This window comes from Anarrhichthys ocellatus, unplaced genomic scaffold (genome assembly GCF_004355925.1).
Source record: "Anarrhichthys ocellatus isolate YVR2014 unplaced genomic scaffold, GSC_Weel_1.0 scaffold20, whole genome shotgun sequence".
NCBI classification, from domain to species: Eukaryota; Metazoa; Chordata; class Actinopteri; order Perciformes; family Anarhichadidae; genus Anarrhichthys; species Anarrhichthys ocellatus.
The window spans coordinates 5144354-5171140 of record NW_022280050.1 but is presented as its reverse complement, the minus strand read 5'-3'; the positions used below and the strand labels follow the sequence as shown (position 1 = coordinate 5171140).

At 42.5% G+C, this 26787-nt stretch overlaps 1 protein-coding gene across 5 annotated transcripts in view; it reads right to left on the bottom strand.

Annotated features, from left to right (window-relative positions):
• Positions 1-25746, bottom strand: part of tanc1b (tetratricopeptide repeat, ankyrin repeat and coiled-coil containing 1b) — an 87840-nt gene extending 62094 nt beyond the window's left edge. For 4 of the 5 annotated variants that reach the window (XR_004213122.1, XM_031858575.1, XM_031858576.1 and 1 more), the window contains exons 1-2: positions 25616-25746; positions 14946-15039 (exon numbers count right to left, since the gene is read on the bottom strand). Coding sequence is in view for 3 of the 5 variants with exons in the window: in XM_031858575.1 (XP_031714435.1) it covers positions 14946-15006 (61 nt within the window). In the remaining 2 variants the exon portion in view is untranslated. The remainder of the gene's footprint in view (positions 1-14945; positions 15040-25615) is intronic. The other variant, XM_031858577.1, reaches the window with a different exon arrangement.
• Between the last annotated feature and the right edge of the window lie 1041 nt (positions 25747-26787).

Here is a 26787-nt window from a genome sequence, read left to right as displayed (position 1 = left end):
AAAACAGAACTGCAGATGTGGTGAACCACTGTAATGACAATTAGCTTTGGTTCTGCTCTCTGTGCTGCTCGGGGAAGACTTCAGCAGATTAGCTCTGACGCCTGTCTGCAGCCAGACTCAACTACAGGAGCTACAAGCTACCATTAGTATCCTGCTTCTCCCCTCAGGGAATGAGTGTTGTCGGGCTGCCGGGCTAATCAGAAACAGAGACCTCCGCCTCGCCACAGGGGACACAAGGCTGGCCTGTGTTTTAAAGGCCTCCTAAACAAAGAAGAATGCCAGAGACAGGAAGCGGAAAGGTTGCAATGACACCTCTGCATGCCTCCAGACACGGAGAAACCTGTGAATGGCCCAAAGGTCACTTTAGTCGAGGCCAGGACATGCCGTTACCCTGACCCGAGGGGGACCAGCATCCACACTGAAACCGACACTTTTAAGGATCCTTAGGGAAGCTTGTGTGTCTCTGCGCTGTCAGCACTGTGTCCAAATTGAACTGGTGACTCCCGTCATGTGGTGCATTAAGTGAGTGCTAGGCAGACAGACTTTGCTGCTTTTTTTTTTTTTTCACAATTGATTATCTTCTTCTATCATCTTTGAATATCTGGCTGTTTTTTTTTTACTATTCAAATATTAATGTTAACAGCCCTAGTGTGTGCCGGTTACAGATATGAGGAAGGGGATCTAAGTCAAGTTCTCTCTGTAGTAAGTACTCAACACAAGTGTAAGATTGGGGCTTTTATTACTAAGTTAAACAATTGGAATGACAATATATTTTGGGGCATCTCGGTGGTCCTAGATTTTAGGCACTGGCCATGAACCATAACATCCCTGGTTTGTGTTGGCCAGGAATCTTTATAGCTTAAGTTTCTTCGCTCCCTCCCATCATTTCCTGTCATCCCTGAGTAAAGGCAAAAAATGCCTTGAGTAATGATATATTTTAACAATGTAGTATCTGAATAAAATGAAAATGACAAAGCCCCCATGTGCGGTATTTGAAGAATATTATTTTTTATCTAGATGAAGATAATATAATGGGAGAAAAACAAATAATCTTCAGGAAATGCAACCCTTCTTCCTTGTCAAACTAGTCTCGAGACCAATTCATGTGACAGCAGCATTAGTTTTCCCTCCGTGTGCAACCTGAGATTTAAAGAAAACATTTAAGATATCATAATGAAATTGGCATTATTATTGATAACTGGTGCAGTGCAACAAAGATGCCCTTGTGTAGGAGAATCGCTGTACTTATTCACAGTAAAGCTAGCAGTATCTAGAGGCTACACTGGGTGACCGTAAAAGCTGCCCGCGGAGTGTTCACTTGCTGCACAGCAGGGCCGTGGCTGATACAGCTTTCAGGCCCATTGCATGCTAAAGAGATTATGACAAAGTTGTAATTTTGGTAGTTGGTTCTGAAAACAAAGAGGCGCCACATAAAAGCCAGGCCATCCAAGTGCTGGTGAATAGGCTGCAGTGTGTCACGGTGACTGCTCTGCCATCTGACAGACACTTTACAAGGCAGAGGGACACAAGGACAGAAGCTCGCCAGTGCTATTTCAGTTACTTTCCTAAACCCCGGTTGGGGCCAAGGCCTGCAATTTCAGCCCCTGCTGTGGTCAAGGAAATCAACCCTTTCTAATTATACAGTGCTGGCCCGAGATGATGTAAAAATGATTACAGTCCCTAGTACGCTCTTTCGTCCTCATCAAAGTGAGGGGCCAGAGCCCATGAGGACATGCCCAACCCATGCAAAATGGTTCAATATTATTTCAAGACATTGATTTAGTAAAATAAACATTAAAGTACAAATCAATTTTTTTTTTTTTGAGCAGGTCAATGTGAGTCAAATCGTAAACGTTTATTCCAACCAACTTGTTCCGTCTCACTGGCTCCTACGGCTGCAGTAATGTCGGAAAGATGGAAACTGCACTTTGAATTAAACCTACATCTCAACTGGCTTAAGGCTGATGGGGGTATTTCCATTGTTTAAACTGCCCTTTTTATTTTTTGATTGAATTGAATTTCACTCGTCTGCATTCTGATCACAGTATGTAGCAAATGGTTGTCCAGGCTACGTGGCAAAGTGATCCTCCTCATCAAATAAAAGTCACAGTGAATTTAAACCCACTTTCTTTTATCCATGCATGGCCTAAGCATCCTCCTGTCCCTCCTGCTAGCATGCTAGGCACTGTCCACGTTGAATGCTTTGAGATATAGACTCTTTGAAGGGTATAAATGTGGATGGTGACTTTCGCCTGCTCAAGTAAATATGTGCAATGGAATGTGATCCGTCACTAATTGTGAGGGAATGCAACCCCCCCTGAAAGACACAGATCCTCTCCATTGTCCAACAGAGGCCTGAACTGTCCAATACAATAATATAACCCATGGTAAACTGTATGGGTTTACGCCAGACTACAAAAAAAACTTAAAGGTGGTGTACAAAATAACAGAAACAAGTTGCATTGCAGCAGCTCTTCCCTAAATAGGGCTGTGTGGCACCATAGTGTTACTTGAAGTATTGTGCTCATAGTGTCATGAGTAAAACCCGTCAAGTTGGCACCCAACACTGACTGCTTATAGACACCGTGGCATGGGCCTCCACACAGTGTGCAAAATAAAGAGGGTCTCAGGGGGTCTGCATGTTGATTGACACTTGAAACCCCCTGAAAATCTCAACAGGATGATTTTGGGGGTCTCTGAACCCCGCCTCTCTCTCTCTCTCTTTGAATTTCTAGTTTCCAGTGATACCAAGCATGCTATTGTAGATTGACGAGAAAACAATCCCAAACTTTTGAACACAACTTGCTCGTATACATTTACGAAGGTTAATCTGCACGACTGTATTGTTAAAACACTTCGGAATGAGACACAGTTTGGACGACATACAGTTGGGTTTACGGATTCTGAAAGCTGAAGACTCCATGCATTCAAAACAGGGGTGGACCACAGTCCCGGGTGGGTCGAGTGTAAACAGGTTCAAAACATACCATGTCCAGCATTATTCACCCATAGCACCCACTCTCACTGTGGAGTCAGTTCATGACATCTAAACACTGATAAAATCACGTTCATTTTCACAGTAAGCAGAGGGTAGGAGAGTTAGCTGACGCACAGCAGACCTTTTGACTAACATCTGAATGGGAAGCTAGATTCCAAACTGGAAGACTATGTAATGTAGCAAAGTCTCAAAAATCCGGTTATGCCAAAGACAGAATAATTGAATTCGCAGAGAGGGAACAGTAATGTTTCTGCCTAAAGCATTCGATGCAAACCGCTTGGCTTGCCACAAAGAGTACTACCGACAGTGAAAACTATATTTGCAAAAGCTGGTTTTACTAAAAAAAGTCTATACAAACTTGAAAATATGATCCATGATACCATTCTATTTCCTCTCCAGAAACTCGCACACAAACACACACACGAATACTCTATTAGCTTGTCACTAGTTAATTTTGTGGACCACGGAGAAAATGGAGAACGGCTATAATTAATGCAGATTCTTTCAGTCGACACACAAAGCACGATGACCATAGGACAATCCACCAAAGGGGGGAATTCTCCCGCTAGACTGAGTGCCAATGTGGATTCCCTGTGTACTTCTGAGGCCAGGGTGACGGTCTCACAAAAGCTGTCATGGTTAACACACAGAAACCCACAGGGAGGAGAGAGAGAGGGCCAGACAACAGGGAATACAGCACGGGGGAAGGTATTCGGTACAAGTATGATGATGATGATGAAGGACAAATTAGATCGAATATGATAACATGCAGATCTGTCCGGTTCAAAATGTAGTAAATAATTCAAGACATTTTTAAAAAAAAACAACAAACTTCTGTTAATCACAGCCGTTCAAACAGTCTGTGAAAGAGACATCAGTTATTTTCCCATGAGGCCATTCTAATATTAGACCACTTTACTGAGTCAGCAGTAGCCACAGGAACAGTCAAAATACTGAATAAGGCAGCCTGACAAAAGGCTATAAAACACAGAGTGATTTAAGTGATTCATAATAATGTAAACTGACTGTATTAAGTCTCTTACAACACATTTCTCATACGTTTTTTGCCTTTGTACAACTTGCACATCGCTGCCCACCCGGCTTCATTGCTGGTGCAGAATGAAGTATCCTAATATGACGTCTCCTTCCTTGCAGCATTTGATTTTCTTTTCTTTTCCCTCTTGTTTATTGAATGTTAAGTATATGAACAGACGGCTCCACGTCCCTCCTGTGGGCATATTTTCTACCATGAAATGTCAATTTTGTCTGCGACAACCAAATTCCATTAACTCTTCAAGTGTCCAGAGAGGAACTCTCTCTTATGGATTTCAAAGGATTACTCATCTATGCTGGTGGCCCCCCGAGGAGAGAAAACAACTCCGACAGGGTCTTTAGTTTTAGCTCGTCAGCAAACGGGAACAGTTCCTGCAGCTCTGAAACCCTCGACTCAGATTCACACTCACTTGATAATGAGAACAAATTAGCTGCTTTATGCAAACGCTACGATGCTGTAGGCAAAGCAAGACTGCCAAATGTTTTGAATCCTAAGCACTGAGACTCTGCCGGTCTCTCTTTTCCATTCTGATGCACACTCTGCAGTGGCCTGAGCTCTGGAATGCCTTCCCCACTGGCCCCAGGGAAAGAGAGACTGACAGGGAGGGGTATGGGTGTGTGGTTGTGTGTGTGTGTGTGTGTGTGTGTGTGTGTGTGTGTGTGTGTGTGTGTGTGTGTGTCATGGGAAGAAGAAGTAGAGGAGGAGGAGGAGGAGGGTAGCACTGGGCAAGCACCATGACATTTCCCATCCCTTTTCATAAATCCACAATTTAAGTGGGCATGGGAAAAAACGTCCAGATCTGTGACAGGAAAGCAGAAGGAAGACCCAATAAAGGGAGTGTCAGAAGAGAAATATAGTGCGCTACATAATGGTACAAAAGTCAAGTGAAGCAGCTTTTAATTAGACCATTCTCACTGAGTTAGAGGATATTTCTACGAATACAGATGAACTGCTTGACCTACCTGAGAGCAGTCTGTGCGGAGAAGAGCAGGTGAACATATAACAAATAATGAGAAAACATAACAAGAATAACCAATTAAATAAACAGTAAACAATTACAAATAACTACGTGAATAAATGGATGTTCTAGATGTAAATGTTTGCATATTACAGACAAAGGACAATAGCACAAATGCTTAACCATCCGTAAAAATGTTGAATTGCCCCTTGACCCGGTTTCATCAGAGATTTTGGAATAAATTATAGCAGATCCACCGTTGACATTCCTGTCTGGAGAGTTATTGATATTCATGCAAGCAGAATTGTGTGTGAGGTCCCGGTATGAATGTCTCTCTGCAGGCCTCCTCGCTACCAGACACTAGGCAAGTGGGGGCACACTGTTCACTCCCACACTAAAGGAAAATACACCCTCTCTCCCCCCATCCGTTCATGTCCACCACCACTAATCTTAATCAAAGCCCTTCCAGTGGGCAAATGGAGTCAGCTGCTGTCTGTGCTTTAATACCTTGCATGAGTTTGTACATTCTTTACATACCTGAGTGCATACCTACAACATTTGAAGCCTTGTAAAGAAGGGTGAATACAGCGGCACTCATCTGTGTTTCCTGTTTAACAGTTGATTTTATGTTTCGTTCTGATTGCATCTCTGATCAACAGTCAAAGCACATAACGATGATGTATTAACTCAATGACAAAGTCTTAATCTGGAAAAAAAACAGCACTGCTACGTGGTCTCTTTTAATAGTTGTTGAGCATCATCTGCATTGAGGCTCCAACAGTGAAACCATAAGATGCCTCACATGGGTTTTACATGGAGTTAATTACACCGATGTCCTCTACAAACATCTGGTACAGTCTCAGCAAAGCACAGACGGATGATGGATTACAGAGCACACTTGTCCATACTACGATCAATCATTTTAACACCGTCAACACGGCACTGGGGCCACTTTGCCGCCAGATGAAATGTGTTTTTTTTTTAGCTGTCCCACATTCGTCTCAATTTTAGAGCTTTCCACTTCCAATTTTTGACTCCCATCTTTTAAAAATATGGATAAAGCAGCTCTGAGACAGACATGGAAAGTGCAGCATGGTCTGGAGTCCTACGTTGCCGTGGAGATGTGGTTCAACAACAGATTTGGATCGCCATTAGCACAGATCATTAGGCAGAGCTTCTGCCCGGGGCCAGGTGAGGTCATGAGAACACCACTAAACCCCTGGACAACAGCCTGCTCGGCAACGTCAAATGGACGAGGATGTGGCACAAAAGGCTGGCCGGTCCTTCCAAAGAGTCTAATCCCAAAAGCAAACAAGGGCCAGGGAGAATCTTGCAAGCTTTGTACCATCTTTGAAAAATCTTTGTCAATGGCGAATCTGTGCGAGTTCAGCATCCATCACATTCGCCTCATTTCACGCACTTAGAGGAACTTCTTTTTCAACCATTAGCATTTGAACGTCCTCGTGATTGTTAATGTCACAATTAATAAGGTAAAGAATAGTTAATTACCCCTTCTGACGCTAAACAGGCTTCTTACACAAGTCCAGCAGAATGCAATTTCTATGCTGCTCTAACCACTTCTGTTAGACATTAGTAAGCTTTACAGAAAGAGTTTTCATATTTATAAATCTATTATTTTGAAGGTTGTGTTTCCAAATAATAGATGTATGAAGAGGGAGCACTCTGTGCAAACTGCTCCTCTTTGCAATAAGCAATATCTCCCGTTCCTTTGAGGCCGGGCACAAAGGAACTGAGGTCATTAGTTCAGCCAGCCTCAAACCCTCCTGAGCTAAGGACGGCAAGACATTCATCTGCAGGCACAATCACAAAAAAAAAAAAGTGTTCAGAAATGCAGAAAAGAGTATCTCAGAGTAGGACAGAGGAGAGAGAAAGGGGGCCCCAAAGCCCAGGACTGAACAGAGGTCTCCACAGACACCCACACAGACTTCTCTGAGAGTCAGACTGTGTGACAGCATCGGTCGGTGTCTGCATAGAGAGAGATGGCGATAAATGAGAAAAGCACAATCCTCAAAATTCTTGGAAAAATATCAAAAAGTCAGCTAACAGAGAAGCGAGGCAGTGGACGGAGAGCACTTTGTACATCCTATTGGTGACAGCGTACCCTATCTGCATAAAAAAAAAGGGACACTTGTGCTCATTTAGATCACAGACAAATGATGTTAAAAGGTATGAAAGCAAGATGGGAAATCAGACAGGAGGAATGCGTCTACCCGGGCATGTCACGCTGCAATTAGAAAAACCGGTGGCCTTCTGACCTCTCCAGCCAATGAAGGGCCATGACAGCCACTATCGCCCCTTCAAAGACCATCTGAAAACACCCTGGCATGTTAACTGATAAACTGCTTTCTTCCTCTTTGAAGTAGCAAAATCTACTGCTGTGCGGTAGATGACATCACCCCTGCTTCACATCGAGTGTATGCGTTTGGATTATTTTTCGTTGCAGTGCACACACTCCCGAGGTCACGGGCACCATCGATGCCGAGTGTACGAGAGACAAATTAGGGTAATGGAGGGTGGTCACCGGCTGCTATACGGCAGACAGTGGACCACTGGGAACAACGGAAGCTCCGAATTCCTCCCAATCAGAAGCCACTGGGCAAGAAGAGCGGTGCCAGATTTGACCATTAACTAGTGCACTTAGCTTACACGTGTTGTTGGATGAATATCACCCAAGAAAAGGAGATTGGGATTCAAATTAAACCAACCTAAACTATATTCATTGACACTGAAATGAGCCACAACAATAGATTTAGGTACAGTGGAATTCTAAAGCCAAACTATATTTCATAATATCGGAGGAAAGATAAGTATTACCTCTGAGGAAACATCCGACTCTAATTTACAACGTCATTGAAATTCTGATCACACAAGTCTAATTTCAACGACCAAATCCTGGTGTTCTGCGATTCATAAAGTCCTGGAGTTATGCCCACTAACGGGTATTTCAACCGGGTCATCATATCGAGCTTCATTAGTGAAAAACAGTGACAGGAAGATGAACACAAGGGCGGATGAGCTCGAAGCAGCTGTAAAGGTTATAATAGGCCGACCTACAGAATCCCTAAAAACAGCCTGCAATCAACGTGAAAAATGTTAACTGTTCCTAGCAACCATCAGCGAGACAGATAAGTCACTTGCTACTGATTGCTTATTAACAATATAACCAGAAAAGGAAAAAAAAAATGCTTCAAATGAACACAATGTCAGGCTGGATACAGATGTGAAACTGTTATCAAAGTCTCTGCAAACAGAAAACAGCGAGGTTGGTCGACAAGGTCCACTACTTTCCCCCAGTGCCCTTATTTTGCTTTTCAGATTGAGAGACAGGGAGTGTCTAATGTGGATACACCTGAGGTTTGTGGGCGCGCGTGTGTGTGTGTGTGTGTGTGTGTGTGTGTGTGTGCAAGTGAAAGATGTGGTTTTGAGCTACGCCCTGCTAATCGTTGCCTGCTGGCTGCACAGTGCTTTGATACCCACTCAATGGGCTCCTTTGTAGATCAGGTGCATTCTTTTCTCCACCATCTTAAGTCCGACCATAACTGTCTGGGCATGGAAATCTAGACAAACATGACTGGGAGCAAAAAAATAGCAAACATAGGCCAAAGAAAGCCATTTTCACAATAGTCAGCCCAGGTTTCCTTTAAGGGTTATAGAAATGGTAACCTAGATATAAAACTACAGTGTTTTTATTTGTGATATAAAGATCTATTTCTCACATAATACTTAAAGCTCGAGTCGTAAACTAAAGGCAAACCCGACCGTCTTAGCTGCAAGAGGGTTTTTTTTTTTCAGTACTTAGGCTCAAGGAAAACCATGAGCCGATGATAAAAGGAGTCAGTGGTTCTGGTCTGAGCACCAGTTATTATGGTTAATCAAAGGATGTTGATAATGTATCTTGAGGTTTGCATGCCTCTCTCGCTGTCTCCGTCGCTCTCCATCTGCGAGTGTATGCACGTGTGTGGCATGACGTGGAGTTTGTCTTCCTGTCCTGCACAGGTCACATACTGGATGTAATCTGTGGTCTAGACATCCTGTGGGTGACTGTGTGCATCTTGTCCGTCCGTCTGTCTTGGTTTAGTACTCTGAACTTTTAATTTTTGTGACACCAAATTTAAGAAAAGAAGAGGGTTTGTTTTTGTCTCTGTGCTTAAGTATCAGGATTGTTAAGTACATCAGCACTGCCTTTCACTGACTAAATCCTTTACTGATGTTACCGTACAGTTTCATCCAGAGACTACACCATGCCTTCCACATTCACTTGGAGCACACTTTTGGCACAAGCGCAGTTTTCCTAAATAAATGTTAAAATTTCCACCCACTACAGAAGGACACAAGCGAGGGAGTTTTCTTTAAGTTCCCTTGCTAGCCACAGGACGAGGAGGGAGCGTGTCTCAAAATGGCTGCGGTAGATATGGCTAGAGAGGATACCGCCACCCAGCTGTTCATGGAGAAGAACCAGGCTAACACGGGCACTCTGACACGAGAACCAGTGGGTGGACTCTGTGCCGAGTAGTGTCTGTTAATGTCTGAGCGGACGGTTGGCCACCATGTTCCAGCGAGAGAGTTTTCTTTGATCCTGCGTCCGGTTCAGCTTCACCGTCCGTGATGTCGGATGGGCTGCACCTCAGACTAGAAACAAAGTGCTTAAAAAGGAAACCTCAGACAACCTTATTAGTAGCATGAAGCACATCCCTTTTCTTCAGGAAAAAAATCATCATCTAACTGGCAAAGTGGCTGGCACACACTTAAGGAACCAACGGGGGGGAGGAAATTGTAGGGCCAAAGATAGCCTGTTGAGTGTCCTCAGAGAACAGCATGCGGTTCATTCTCAATCACATTTGAACAAAGATGAAACTTTTCCACTTCTGATACAGAAACGGAAGAAAATGAACTGCTAGATTAATCCTTCCAAAGTGTGTGAAAAAAAGCTCTTTTAGCTGCACTAACTTACAAAAGCTACAGTTTTTTCTGAGACAAAAATAATTTGATTACAACCAACAAAAAAAAAAAAAAAACTGCTTTTGTTTGGACGAATAACTGGCCAACCACCTGTGGTCATTGTTTATTGAGGGATGCTTCCCATAACAGTACAAATTCCACATGTGAAACCCCTGAGGGCAGTTGAAAGAGAAAGAATAAAGACAACAGGAAAGGAATCTCTGCAATGTCAGCTGCAATATTTAAATTGTATCACCACAGAGAGGGAGTGAACAATATAGAAAACAGAAAGAGGACTACAGAAATCTGTATTATCAGCTGCCCAACTAAACCACAGCGAACAATAACACAACAGCATTAACTAGCGCTTCAGAAATATGATTAGCTTTATCAACACTCCACTGGCAGGCTCAATAAAAACTGAGCATAATAAGCTTTACAATGGAAGTATTTATTGCAAGGCCATTGAGTCCAGCCCCCTGAAGTACATGCGACATGCAGGTTTATCAATATAATACTCTACCATCAATGTAGTGCTTCAAATTCTACCACATGAATTCCTACAAACAAAACAAAGTCCTCCTTTGTAACCGATTTGCTGTTGTCTGACCTTCGGCAACAAATCACTGTTTCATGTGAAAACAAGAAAGTCACAGAAACTGCAGAGACAGCACGTACCAGTCACCAGCACAGCTGAGGCTACAGGGTGCAGCGCTTAATGTTCTCTCTCGCTAACACACATACATGAACACACACCTGTAGTTAGTGAATAGGTCCTCAACGTGATGATCAATCCCTTTATATTTCACTTTTTATCTTCCGGAAATAGAAATGAGGTTCCCCCGAATCAAAAACGTATCCTTCAACAATCACTTTGAAAATTAAAACAGACTTAAAAAATTGTGAGAGGCAGCAGATCAATAACATGTTTTTTGTCGAAGTTTCCTTCGAGTCAGTTGCTTCTCATTGTATTGTTCTGTCTGAAGAGAAAAAAACCATCTGCTGCTGTGGTCACATGTTCACACTCTTCAGCTGTAAACCATGTTGCATTTGAAAAGAACACAGATTCGTCACCTTTTAAAGGGGACTTTGGTGGTCATTTGCTGACAGCATGCCATACAGGGATAGTATTGTCCCCGTAGATACACTGCTGGGAACTCCCATCAGGCCAGTAGTGCTGAGGCCCCTTGTCTGTGCAGGCAGGTCAACAACGGGACTCCTGCCTCCCGGCGTCGCACTGCAAAGCAAACTACGACGAGCCCTGCCAACTGGTGGTTGCATGTCTGTTTGTGTGTACATGGCGCGTGTGTGTGTGTGTGTGTGTGGGATTGGAGGAATAAACAGCTGAAACTGTTATCAGCCTCAAGGAGTGCGCGGCAATGCATGTTAGTGTGATTAACACTGCGTCACCCACAACAGACAGACAACTGTCTGGCAGCTGCCCCCAAGCGACCAAGCTCATCAAGAGGTAATCTCAAGGGGGGGGGGGTGGCTTCAGAGGCATTGCCCATCACACACCGATACCCACAGCAATTAAAGCTGAGTCAAAGATGCTGTTTCTGTGGGTCACGTGAACAGATACTGACTGAAAATACTCCCAGGACAGAAGCAACAGTAAATAGCAGTTTATTCAAGGCAGTGAGGCCTCTGTGAGATAAAAAGAAAAGAGAGAAAGCAGACCACTTTCATCTAGGAGAGAAATAAATGTTGGTGGAAGAATGCAGGTTTTTCCTCAAGTGTTTCAAGTCCACCAAGGGGATTTGACAGAGCTTTATGTTTAGCTTCGCTTCACAAAACGGTAAAAACTTGGCATGCACCAATTGATTGGCCAGTAATCCAATTTCACCCATATTCACCCCCATTCACTTAAGGAATTCAAGCTGAAAAGAAGAACCAATTGATGACATGTGACTTACTTGTATGCAATGTGAACTGGTACGGCCCTGTCTGCGTGTGTTTTAATGCTGGACCTCACATCTAATAACATTAAGAAGCTGCCGCAACAGCACTGCTATGCACAGGGTCTCTTCTGCCTTGAATTACTGTCGGCTTATTACTGTTGGGCTACTTCACAACACTGTTGGTGACGAATATTTGGAACAAGAGGAGAACAGGATGAAATGCATTCACATGAACTTGCCTTTATGACAGTCCACTGTCCATAAAACAATTACACCAACTTGGAAAAAGTAATTTGCCTTGTAATGAACTACGAGACCAGACACTGCTGTGAATTAATGGGGAGTCAGAGGTGAAATTCGCAGTAAAATCTGAGGGGCCTGTATCATCAAAGAGAACACCAATTAAAACACTGTTTGGGTCTTTACAATATAATCATCTTCTTGTGCCTCTAGGTCCTGAAATCTATTAACTGCAGTGAGACCTACTTGCAATGCAACCTCTCTCAAAAAAAATGTTGACATCAAAGGCAACAGGCCATAGCAAACTAGCATCCCACTTCCGGAGTGACAGACCATAAAAAGTGCTTAAAAGGGATTAAAAAGGCCAATTCCAAACAGATTCCTTACAGACGGAGTCTAGAGGAGGCAAGCGAGAGGGAGGAGGAAGAGGATCTAGGAGGAGCACATGATGGAGAGGACTAAATTAGCAAACTGTGTGTTTTGAGGTCTTGGCAATGGGGTGATCCCAAAGGAGAGCTAATGACTGTACAGGGGCCAAGTTTCCTTGACTGCTTTAAAGTTGCCATCAGTCCGCAGCCACCATATCATGAGCAACATATGGCCGAGCTATCTTGCAATTATACCATTATCAAGGTCTTTCCTCCCACTGAGTTTTATTATATTTTGCTGAGCAGATTTTACAAGGATGGTGTACTTCTGGTCTCTCTGAAGGAAGGAACATCTGTACAGCAAGCAAGCAGCTGCGTAAAAAGCAATGACTAATGAATGACATTTTCATTTATCTGCGAAAAACAAACCAAACAAACTTGTAAGCACAAGATGAATACCAACTGTCATATATAAAGCTGTTTCAACCAAAGTAAACAAATCCTTGACAATATTCCAATTTGAAAATGGCAGAAAGATAGAAGCATGTATAATAAACTAGAGACGGAAACTCCTAAGCGGCAGACATTTTACTTCCAAAACAATAATCTTTCCAGAAACCCCTTTGGGATCAAAATGAAATTAAGCCTTGCAGAAGGTGCAGTGAATATTTTATGTCCAATATGGTACTATCTGGTCTCAAAGACCATCAACTACACTGCGGTGTACCCGATGTGATTAACACGGCCTTCCCCATCAGGGCTTCTGTGTTTAAAAAAAAAAAACTAATTTCAGATCCCAGGAAGGATCTGAAATTACGAAAAAAAAAGGACAACAGACAAGTAAACACGGGGTGAAGGCATGCAAATGAATACCTTTCAAGCAAATAAAGGTAATTTTAATGAATGAAACTTATTTTATAGCCGACTAATAAAAATGACCTACCATAAGTGTTAATATGGATTCAAATACGATATATACTGTATAATCAAAATGTTTTAAGGAACATAATCAAGACAGTATAACAAATAACTCTTATTTATTACAGGCTATTATTGCAGGTGATTTGCCGACAAGCTCATAAAAAAATTACACACATTTCATCGAGTCTGACTCTTCACGCCTGAAAATAATAAAAAGATATGCAGTAGAGATTTGTGCCCCATGCAGGAACAACAGTGTGGCAAAGTGGCCAGCGCTAACTGTTGCATCTCTGTGACCTCTCATCTGTCTTTAAGAGCCCTAAACAACAGAGAAGAGTGGCCCGGTTTTATTGTCCCAGCATGAGAAAGGGAGACAGAGATGCTTTAGCTTGATGGATGGGGTACAACTGGGCGAGTGAGGCTGGGATAAAGGAGCTGTATCCCGCCATAAAACCCTGCTGCTCCCGGCCTTCACGCACACGGACACTCCTGTCTTTAAGTGCGTGGTGTGGGTGTGGGTGTCTGGGTAAACAGGGAAGCTATCAGAGTGATTCATACGTGCGGGACAGGTTGCAACAACTTGATATAAAACAATACAAGCACACACTACTCAATTGTCCCTTTGTTCTGGGCTGAAGAGCAGAGGAGATGACTGGAGGTGATCTTTTCCCCTTTAATTTCAGCGTTGAGTGAAACGATCACGTCAGACAAATGCAGAAAGAGCACAAGTGTGAGATGTGAACCTACCGTGTACAGTGACTGTTTGAACCAGACTACCTGTGAAAACCAGTCTTGAGGCTGTACATCAAGTCTAGGCTGGTAGATGCAGTGTAAGCGTAAACGGTCACAGGCTATGTAAAGACAGATCAGCGGAGGGGGGGAGTGTTGTGTGAACAAGAGACTAGTCAACAATGTATTGCTGAGCGTGACTCATGTTTAGTCATGTTGGAAAACAATACAGACTTCCAAAAGGAGAAGAAAACATCTGTTCACATCCGACACAATGGCAGAGTTGTCTCTACAGTCAAAAAATAAATATATCGAAGAAAGATGGAATATATCCAGCTCTGAATTGAAGTGATTAAAAGACGCAGTGGGCTGATGCCGGGCTTCTGAGAGCTGACAAAGTTAATGCTGCACACTATCCCTACACAGACTAAATAGGTCCTTACCATTACTGGGCCTGTTGTTGTACCCAATTGCGGTGCAAAGCTACAAAACATGCAACAACTTTTTCATATCTGTACATATCCTTAATCAAAGCCATTTGAGTTATGGTCACAGTGCTAATAACTGTGTCATAAACTAAGAACTGGAGGAATGTTCTTTTTAAGTTGTATACCACTACCGCTATTTTGTCAGCCTACCTGTATTTAAAGTTGTCCGTTCACTTTGTAAAGTTTCCATATTCAGAAATTAATTCATTAACACAGAGTAGGATGATCTGAAGTGTACATCTGCCTCTGAAATATAGAGCTCGTGTCTAAGCCTTTGGGGTGCAGAGTGGAACCTAGCTTGCAGTCTTTCCTCCTGATCTTCCACATACCTGAATCCTTCTTGCTCCCTTTGCCTCCATCTCTGCTCTTCTTCAGCACTGCCTTGAACATGGCACAATTCCTGAAAGCCTCTCTGTAGGGCCCCTGGGAGGAAACAAAAAAAAATAAAACATTCAGTCACTCAAAGCACGACAAAGACAACAGAACTGTATCTATTGTCACTCGTCCAAAAAAAAGACAAACAGAAGCCTCCTCTATTCACACCTGTCAATGCAAAAACCCTTCAAACAACTACACATGCAGGTATTTCTTTTACCCGGGACGAAATAAAACGATACAAAATGTGTCCTCGAAAAAATCTAACAGCAAATGGAAAAAACAGTCTACATCCGCATTTCATGCTGCTTAGCTGGCACCCGCCGGGGAGTTTTCCCACAGCACTCCCAATCCTGCAGGTCATCAGCGGAGGGGCGCACGGAAAGAACACTCTAATATTTAAACAGAAAAAGGGGACGACTTTCTTCTATCTTGTTATGCAGGAAAACACTCCGCCGAATGCCTCGAATTCCACATGTAAGTGATGCTATGTGGATGAACTTGGAAGCTCTGCATGGTTGTTCTCGAGCTATAGTGTGCCTTTTGAATCCTTAGAGTTAAGCGGTATAACATGAATTGAAGGTCTTACGACGTTTTACAATTAAAAAAAAAACATACTTAACTGAACACAGCAGCAGTTAAAACACTTAATTGTGTGGTACTTTTGGTTTCTAACCCTCTAAAGACATTATAGGTTGCTACCCTGCTGTATTAATAGCAGCGGAGCAATCTTTCCGATGAAACCAATGGTTTCAACCAAATAAGGGAATGCCTACTGCAAACACAACACGCTGAATTCTCAACTCCAGAATCCAGGCTTTAAAAAAAAAAAAAAATGGGTCCTCTTCTGCTGCCGACAGAGAGGCTATCGATTGGCCCTTTTACGTCATTGAAGGTGTCAGATGAAACATCGTGCAGCAGAGCCTCTACTGAATCTGTTATTGGAGGTGGAGACGTCGGGGGCAAATCCCCGATGAGCCTCTGCACCTCAAACCCACCTTGATTGCTCCAAGAAAAATGTACTTTTCATGAGGTTTAACTCCACCCAGCCTTAATCAAAGACTATGAAAGCAGTTCCAAAGCAGCACAACACACACATAGCAAGCCTATCTTACCCCACATTTACCGTCTGGAACTGATCCACGTGGTCATCTTCATATTTCTTTGGCTCTGTTCAGTTTTCAAAATAATACAACATCAATGCCCTTCAATCAGTCTGCAGTGAAAACTAATTTCATTTAAATTCGCCCAAACGTTAATTCAATATTCCAGCCACAACATCCACCCTGAGAGGCTTCATAATGCAATTCTAGGTCTGGCAGATTCCATCAATCATCCCCTCTCTGGAGATGACTTCATAGTCCTGGTTTCTTCTGGTTTCACTCACGTCATCTGATCAGGATGGTCAGGTGCTTTCAGTGTAACCGTGACCTCGCCTTCTTCTTCTCTCTCTCAAGGCAAGTCCCTTCCCAGGTAACACCTGAACTTGACATCTAAGACTTGCTTTAACAAGACCATGCGAAAGTGTCAACACAGTTGATTTAAGTAGTCCGATTGCACTGAAGAAAGACATTTATTACTGACTGATCCTGCTATTCCAACAGTACTGTCAACATTATGTACAGGATAAATGGAAATCATTCAAATATATGGTTTGATACGATACAATTATGCCAATGTCATAACATAATTACACCCAAATGCGCAAACGAAAGCAACAAACACGCTACGATTACTAAATCTAGTCGTACTCTCTGATAAAAATACTAAATTGATTTAATGCTGATATTTGACTGTACTTAAAGCAGAACGAGTCTGATTTTTCGTTATCTAAACACAACATTCAAAGTCGGCACCTTCTCCCCAGCCCAACGACACCAGAAGTGCACAACCGTTGACACCAACATTCACTCTTGTTTTGGAATGAGCTTTGTCCGCTTGGTGCTTTGACTAGCTGACAACAACCAATCAAATGGCGGTCGTAAGGTTGTAGCAGTGGTAAAAAAAATAACTCTGAACAAGTTCTGGAACTGGATTTAATGTAATTCCTAAGAATGCAGGGGTCTGAACAAATAACATGGCGGCGAGGTAGAAACAGATCTGAGGACTGTGCCTGTCTGTATGTGCACAGAATGGTGTAATTCAGTCTAATATAGCGTAGTGTTGTACATTTGCGTGGTAAGTAGAACTGCTAACTGCTGTCTGGGAGCTGGCTGCTCATCTCCACAGTGACAATAAACATCACTCAGTTTAACCCAAAAGGAAATGAGAAACGCCCTCTTGAAACTCCAAAAGCCAACATGACAAATTCCTTCCACCGCCCCTCCCTCCCTCCCCCATCACAGCCACCAGACACACACAGTCAGTACCAACTGTGAGAATGAGACACCTCGTCGGCCATCATCTACAGTTATCACTTTGTATCCTGAGGTGTGCTTCCATTAGACGTTTTAATCCAAGGGGAGGGGAATAAAGCCCTGAACATTACTCAAAAAGAAAGAAAGACAGTCTCGTCAATAATACTCATTCAACAATGCCATAGTGATCGCAACATGTAATGTACCAAGAGTCCTTTGGTTCCAGGAGCCACAACATAGACCCAGTGCTACATACCAGAACAGTCTGAATACTTTCCCCAACAAGACACATTCCTTCCAACTGAACGGACAACCATGACACTAGGTTGCAGCAGCCACAGATGGTCAGGGATCAAGATGATGTTATCATTGTACTGATTCCAAAGATGTCTGGTAGAGGTGCAACAGCAACGTTTATTCTCAGAAGTGAACCAAGTATTCGGGGAAACAGTACAATTAGTAAGATGTCACTGGCTCTTTGAACAAATTAAACCATAAATACATAACCAATATTTAGACCAGCTCTGCGTATATGTTGTGTGATCAATAAACTCCAAGGACCCTTGAACTAGCCACTATGTGCTATGCAGTTTTAAAAAAGCACTTTCTAAATAAAAGTGAGTTCAGATGCATCTGACTGCTTGTTTGATGCAAAAGTAGCCATGTGCAGCAATACAGAAAATTAAGGACGCAATACATTGTGATGAATAGAGAAGCGTTGGGAATTTAAATCATTGGTGAATCACAATTCGTGAGGACAGTGAAGATGAACGCCTCTAACTTATATACAAAGAAAATCCACAATATTTGAAACAGACACGAGGACAATATGTGTTGATGTTGCCTAAGCCTTAGGCTGTTTGTATTGGAGGTACATGTGAGGAAATGTGGATCCTACGATAGCAAAAGCACCACAACCGACATCAAATTCAGCTCGGCTTAAGCTGTGGTGGGGCTATAGCGGTGACCTTTGTAAGAAAGCCTCCTCACAGAGGAGTCGAGGACTGCACGGTATGCAGAAAGACGGGCATCCAGATTCCTCAAGCCCTCAAAGTCAGGTCCATCCCAGTGCTTTTAAGCTGTATTTGGATATCAGCCTCAAAGCTTGGCCCCCTTAGAAGGGGCCCCTCAATATTAAAACAGAACTGTGAAAGTCACACAGTGGCTCACGGGTCTTTGTGGACACACACAGGCTGAAAGGACAAAAATACACTCTCAATATTCACATGTGTTCTGTGCGAGAAGAAGCCCAGAAGAAAGAGCACAGTATTATGCCAAGAGACCAACAACCTAGTCAACAAAAGTGCTCAACAGGCTTCAAACTGCCCCAAAACACACAGCAAAGACCATATCAGTGGATTTGGACAATACCGTGTGTAATATTAAGGATGCTTCCCCACAGCTGGCATTTTCGAGCTCTATGACCTTCACATGCGGACCTTCTGCTACCTTGGAACGGCTCAAGGCAACAATAAAAAAAGGACTCCAGTCTCTCGTACAATGAAGGGACGGTTTCCTTTCACAGAAGAGAAATTGGAAACCAGGGGTGGTTAAAGGGTGCCTCGGGTTATCAACATGTATGTTTTTCCAGGTCATTCCCGACTTGATGGAGTTCAAATCCATACAGGGTTGTGAGGAAGAAAAAATCCTCACCTGAACAATGCTGATGTGACATGTGGTTAATGGGGTCAGGTAGCTATACCACAGTCATCTGAGAAGCTGTGTATATAGAACGGAAATAGGATTGTTGGGCTCCCACTGTCTCTTGGCAGAGATGCATTGCACATACTTTGGTGGTTGATGGGTTAAAACCTGCTTTGTCCTCTATTAGGTGGTGCCATTATGCTCAGATCACCACGCTTCCAGGATCGCAGCAAACAGCTATTTTCCACCCCGTGCGTTCATCTCTCGCCGGGCTGAAACGCCCCGCTGAGCTCTCCTGATCAACAGATTCTACAATGAATGATCACTCGCAGAAATTCTCGTTATTGGCTGACCCTCAAGTGAGTTTATCAAACACTGCCTCGAAGTGATCCGATATTTTTTTAAATGTCCCTGTGAACACCATAATTATCTATTCTTTTGTTGTCCCTTCACCGAGTGCAGGAAACAGGCCCCGGCCTGGACGTTTGAGTTCAAGTGGTCCACAAACAATGAGAAGTTAGCTCACAAGCCCCGAGAAGAAGGAAGTGTGGGGAGTAGCTATGGAGGACAACACGGTCTCAGTGTCGGCCATTGTAAGCAAAGGTTGTTATTCGCACTCGCATGAGTGCAGGGGAAATAACAAAAGAACAGACATTTTATGTAACTAGTGTACCGGTTTGAAGTGTTTCCAGCACAGTCCCCACCTTAGAGCCTCCGAGAAGCAGGTTTCCATCTTATAGTGAGCACAAAAGTGAAATGTCTTGGAACGCCAACAGCTGACCTTCAAGAATAAAGACAATGTTTAACTTGTTAGTATAATACTACACCGCGCTTGTATCATTCGACAGGCCAGCAGTTTAAACATGCTCATTCAGGCATGCCTACTTGCTTAACATATCAGTAACATTTTACTTCAACTTAAACACGAGGTAGAACAAATAGTCTAACTAGTACAACAGTACTTACACTTAAAAAAGCAGTGGGGTAACTACATTAGAATTACAAACACACTGTACAAATGTGTACAGATGTGGCTAGTTTGCTATCAACCTGCAAGAATCGATCACCAAATGAGCATATTGTGTATGATAGGGGACACAATTGCACAACAATATGCCTTTCAAACTGTATTTGAAGGCAGAGTGTGCAGCATCACACTAAACCGCCTAAACAAAGAGGAACACCGGTGACAAACCACAAACCACAGTGTGTAAAGCAACCAGCCACCATGCCATTTGCATGAAAAGCCCGAACAGTCTGAATGAACGCTCCACACAAGTTATAGCAGTCTCAGGGTCTGTGCTTGACCTCCCCACAACATTCAGCAATGCAAACTCAGTCCAGAGCCACCAGAGCCACCAGGGCCACCAGGAAGCAGTACCGCAGAAGCAGGAACAGTTTGAGCGGCCGGATCTATGACCCAGGAACCAAACCTGAAACCTGCATGCCTCCAAGAAACCCGAAAAAGGTTCTTAGGTTCATACAAATAGTTTATACAGCTGAAAAGAGCAATTAGACACAAAGGAAAGTGGTGGCTTTAATGGACTCTTCTTCAGGAAGATTATATAGGAGAAGGATGCTATCATCGGTAGCACTGGGCTCATAACTGGGCTCTAAGCATGACATGTGGTGGTATTTGCAAACATGATCATGTAGCTCGAGTCTGAGAAAATATGAGACAATTTCAGGGAAGGATTCTTCAAAACTAAATCATGAGAAAAGAGGCGGATATTCACTTCATGAGACCTGTGATTGTTTACCTTTGCCTAGTGGGGGAATTATATTGTGCCATCATATCACAGACACAGACCGATTCATAAATCTAGCTTGGGGCCAAGCCAGCTAGTTTATTATTGAGGAGGACCAGCCACCGGGCTCAGCGTGAAATTAAAAAGGATAACAAGTCTGATCTACTGATTAGACGGCCGTGGGAAAAGCACCGTCATTTTTGGAAAGACCGATCGGCCCTCAGAGGCCACTTGTCCTTGATCTTTCCTAATATGACTGATGAATAATGAATCCATACACAGGCCGACATGCTGGCTCAGCAGTTACGGTGTCTTTGTATCCCAGCAGTGTTGCTCTAGAAGTGTCAAGGCATGTTTTAGGAGGCAATCATTGCTCTGAATTCACCCCAGGCCGTGGAAACTGAAAACTAAAATGTTGGAATAAGACAGGACATTGCACAAGCTAACCAGAGTAAAATAGAAACTGAGCCAGCCATAGACTTACAAATAACGTACATTAATTGAGCTTGACAGATCAGAGTGTAACATGGATTTATGAATGAGTGAACAGTGCAGTGGGTCTTTGCCTTTTCCTCTTGAATTTGCTGGAAGTCTTTCCACAACAATTACACACGTGTTACATCACACCACCCACCACCACCCCTCCTCTGAAACCATCAGCCAGCACTAACTGCACACCGAGTAACAACAATCATCTCATCAGAGCTGCAGCCATTAACTCCTGTGAACACTGCAGACTGAACTGCATCACCATCCCTGATTTGCCACAGCAATTAAGTGTTAATGAACATCTGGAGTAGAAAAATAAACAAAAGGCTGTATTATCGGCCTTATTGCATACGCTCAATCCGACATTTGTCTCCCGGGAAGCCTGGTGTTTGATTAAGGGTAAAACATTAACAGTTGTGTTTAAAGTCTACAGGAAGTGCCTGCAACCCACAGAGAGATTATTCCAGGCTAAGATTTGTAGGTCAGAGGGTTACATGTAATAAACTTACTTAAGAGGAAACACTACATGCCTATAAACCAGGATTTCAGTCAGAGTACATTCAACGGGGCTTCAGAACAAGAAGCACTTTGCAGATAAGATACCCACTTTCAGTTTTGGAGTGCAGGTTAATTCTGAGCCCGTCTCACTTTATTTATACTGACTGAACACTTTAGTGTTAAAAAAAAAAGTTAATGTAATTAAACAGCGAAGGATGAAAGGTGGATTATCACTTTGTATGCCATAACTGAATAGGGGAGGACTCCTATCTTTGCAGATTAATATACATACTACACACAGTTACTGTTGTCACATGAGACAAGCTTCTAGTCAGTTTGTTTTGTGTGCACTGACGTTAGAGACGCAAATAGCATTAAGACAAATTGGACACATCTGACCCTGAGACAAACTAACAAATCCAGATGAGATTAGTTTCACCGATTCATTGTTATGATAGGAACATATCAAAACACTTACACCCGGTCCCAACGTCATAGAAGTCATGATATTAAAGTCTATGAGGGTGCAGTGCTTAGGGCGGACATTTGAACGGGGCCTTCCCCACATAAATGTGGTGTTCAATCGTATCTTATTGAAACTGAAAGCAGAATCATAATCTCTACACAGACAGAGATTCATCAAATCTGTCGAGGTGGTTTGTTTTCTTCTTGCTGCTCGAGCTGCACGAGCTGTCAAGGCTACAATAATCATGACACATTGGAAAGAATACTAATTCTGCTTTATCATTTTGCCAATGTCAACAAAATTGATCACAACATAATTCTTTGCAAGCACCTTTTCACTAACACTGAATTTCACACTTTGTTGTGCCTGAGGCTCTCTCTCTCTCTCTCTGTCTGCCTGTCTCTCTCTCTCGCCCTCCCTCTCCCTCTCTCTGCATCTCTCTCTCCCTCTGTCTGTTGGGTTTTCAAAAAAGCTTGACAAAAGTGTAAATCAGTAACAGCTGTAACTAAGAAGCACTTCCACACACACACACACGCAAGCATGAGCGCACACACATGCACGTGCATAGACCTTAATAAAGGCATACACGCCTGCTTACATGGACTTTCAACTCTAGCGATAAAGTTGTGTTATGATAAATTCAGCATTGGTATATAGGGCAACTCAATATGTATGACTGTCATTCTGTAATGTTTTAATAGATGTCCTCAGGGGAAATGAAATGCTAAGGCAAGGAGTTTTGATACAAAACGTGTCATGAGCCTTTAGGAAACTTGAGCTAATTCAATTACACAATGCCACTTTGCCAGCAGGCCTGTGTACGATCCTTCACCCCGACACGGAGGATACATCATCATTTCTTTGCCTGGGAAATATTTAGGCCTTATATTTGATGTTTTGTGACACGAGTCTTCTTTTAGGAGGCCAATCAAGAGTAAGTAGAACATGGAGTATTGTAGTAAAGTATTATCCTACTTTTGCAGCCATGTTGGGTGTTTATGGCTCTTCGGCTACCTCATTGCTGGAGATTGTGTTGCACCCACAGCGTGGCATTAAACACATACTGCTTCAGTTTCAGGAGCTCAGAGGGAGTAACAGCTTCTTGCCTCCTCTGGTATTACACAGTTATTGGACAACATGCCAAAAAAAAAAAACACCTCAATGATTTTGACATCTGAACACGTCTTGGCCATGATACACAACAGCCACTTACAGTACACATTATGAAAATCCCATTAGACAGCATAGGAGATTGCTTCCTCGAGAGCTCTCATGATAAGTAGATGGATAATAGTACTTTAGCTTTCAAATTCAAGCTAAAATCCCAAATCTACAGTAAGTCCAAACCCTACCTGATATTTGAATGACAGTTTTCATACGAGCCAAACCAAACCAACAGGAGGTGAGTTGGACAGTACAATATAAGTAAGGTTAATCTGTGTGTTAGGACATTATGGTGCAGCTTATATTTGTGGTCAGGTTTAGTTAGTATCAAGTGTACTGAAATCCCAAATCTACAGAATCCCACGTCACAACGTTCAGTATAGCGGTCCTGAACCAGAATAAACTCTAAAAAAATCTCTCTTTCCTGCTTCCTTTTGGAACCAAGTGCTTCTGCAATGAGTAGCCCTTTTCAAAACGTACAAAATCATAATCATCATCATCAACAACTCAGAGTGTGCTGTCTGTCGGGTCACTGGGTCCAATAACGTTCCCTCCTCAGCCATAACAATGCGACTCTGATGCCAGTATCTGTTACTGGCCAACTGGCCGGGGACCATGGGAACCCGACTCTCTGTAGAGAGACTGGGAGGCAGACTCTTGTGGCACTTTCAATAAGATGAGTGCTCTGTAGTGCAAACAGTCTCATAACCCTGCAGTTGGTAGGCAATTGTGGTAGCTCTAGCCACGGCATAGAGGCATGCAAATCCGTTGTAATGGTTCCACAATCAGCGTGAAATTGCCTGAAATTATGTCGGAAAGTTAATACCGACTATCTCCGCGTTAACTGGCAGTCAAGCATGATTGTCAGCTGCGGCACCTGTTGAGTGTAAAATTAAAAATCAGCAGTGTATGTAGAGTGGATTTGCCCTTGAAGCTAACACAGGAAGCAGCTTATGAAGACCTTACATCACTTGCTCAGAGACAACACTGAGTGGATGACTTCATGTGCTCTCAAAGATCAAAACTGCATCTTGAAATTTACAAGCAATTTCTCTGAAAGGGAAAACGTTTCAAAGCACCTGGCTGAGTTTGCAAGGAGATTCCTTCAGTGGAAAATATGCTGAATACAGCAAAAGTCATCTACAGCCGGTGGTCAAACTTCAATGACTCAATCTATGTGGGCAGACAAGATTACAGTCCTGTTGCCTTAAACCTACCACTGTATCTGGGCTGGGTCCTGGTTTGAAAGCCTGCCGCATCCAAATCACAAAATACAGACTAACATCGGGATCAAACAAGACCACACAGTTATAAGAAATGCAAAGGACCTTTTTTGTTAAACATCTGCATCCTACTGAGCAGGATGTTACTCCGCAATAGCTATTATCTATCTTCAAATGTTCTTAGATATCCGTTTTAGAAAGGTTACCGCAAACAGTAACAAGCAAAAAGCATGAAATATTCATAAAGCTGTCAAATATATATATGTTTTTAAATCCCCAGAGCCAGGGTGACATTTGACACTAATTGTGAGAGGCATTATTAACTGACATTAAATGATCAATAGAGGAATTAATCAATAATTGCAGCCCTGTGTCACAGGAAGTGTTATTCATATTAGCCATTTACTTCCACTCAACCATAATAATCTCACATCTGTAGCTATTTGCTACTTTTCTAATTCATTACTATCAAATCTGTTGCCAATATAATAGATTACATATTCAAAGACAAACCATAGCTTAAAGCATTATATCTATTCTTTAATACGAGGAAAATATGCACCTAAAATAAAAGTGAAACACCAAATATCAACTTGTTTGATCCACGTTCTTCAGTTTCAGTGTGACGTGTGAGTCCAGCGCGAGCTTCGCTTCACGCCGAACCCAAATGGAAACGTTACCTGTGGACTGTGTTTGATTTACGCCAACATCGAGCTGGATGCTCCGCTATCTAGCTCGAGTAACGGGTAACACTTTAACGTAAGTAACGCCAGCGACGCAGGAAATAAGTCGACAACAGAGGCTGAAATAACCCCGAATATCTCCAAAATGAAACGCACACTGCTGTCATCCCCGTTGGTTTTTTGACGGGCGGCTCTCAATGGGCATGTCTCGACATTCCTCCCCCAGGAAAATGGCACCAAAACTCCTGACTGAAACAACTCTCTGCCGTTACTTTTATGAACCGGTGAACCGACACCTCCGGGAGAACTCTGTCGACACAGCACAACTTGGGAATATTTTTTAGAGTCTTACCTGATAAATGTCATGGGTATTAAAGTACCAAAAAAAGTTTTCCCCAGTCTTCCAGCGTAATCTCCACACGAACTCAGTTCCCACTGGATCCACCAAAGGTAGGCTGCGGGACGCTGGGCTCCTCCTCCCCGCATGAGGTCATCTGTGAGGGGAGGCACATCCACAGAGGAACCAAGATGAAATACCCCTCCTCCTCCTCCTCTTTTCCTCTTCCTCCTCATGTATCTGTGCATGCCTCATGGACACGACAGGATGCAAGATGCAAGATACATGTATTAGGAAAACTGTAAGCTGCAGGGGGTATGGTGTTGGGACATAGCCAGAAATACGGAAGTCCTCCAAATCCCCCCCAATCCCCCACAACGAAAAATAGTTTCCTGGATTATCCATTTGTATTTGTTCAAGTTGCTGCTCATTATGATTGAAATAAAGCTTTTTCAGGGAATTTCCTACTCATAATCTCAACACAACTAAACAATATCCAATTAAAATAACTGCCTCAAAACGTTTCCCTCTAATAAATACCAGATCACATAGTTGTTGTTTGTTTCTTTGTTTGTTTTTTCCAGAAAACTTCCTAGAAATTATGACTCATCAAATAAAACTGTGTGATACTGATACATAAAAATAAACAAATACAAAATAAATCTTATAACACTGATGTTGAAAGCTAACTGAGTGCAGAGGTAAAGCAACATTAAGGATTTTGGTGGGCTGCTTTTAACCTTTTTCCATTTTGTCCGACGTTGTACTTTTGTGCACCAGTAGGCTTCATGTCACAGTAGAGGTGAGACGATTAATTCACTTCAGAATTTATGAACAACAATTTTGATAATTGGTGTAATTATTTAAGTCACTTATCAAGAAAAATTGCCAAACATTTCTGATTCCAGCTTCTAAAGAGTCAGGATTTGCTGCTTTTTTATTTTTCATATAATTGGAAAATTATTCATTTTTCATTTTTGGAAACAAAATAAGAAATTTAAAGATGTCATCTTGGCCTGTAAGACATTTTTTTTCACGCCTTTTTCAGATCAAAATATTTTACATATTATATAGTAACTTTTACTCCATATATTAATCTTGTTTTATCATTTTTGGCTACTCTGCAGATAAAGTAAGATTAAATAAGCTCGTAAAACATGATGCATTGCTACATTGCGCCACCTGGA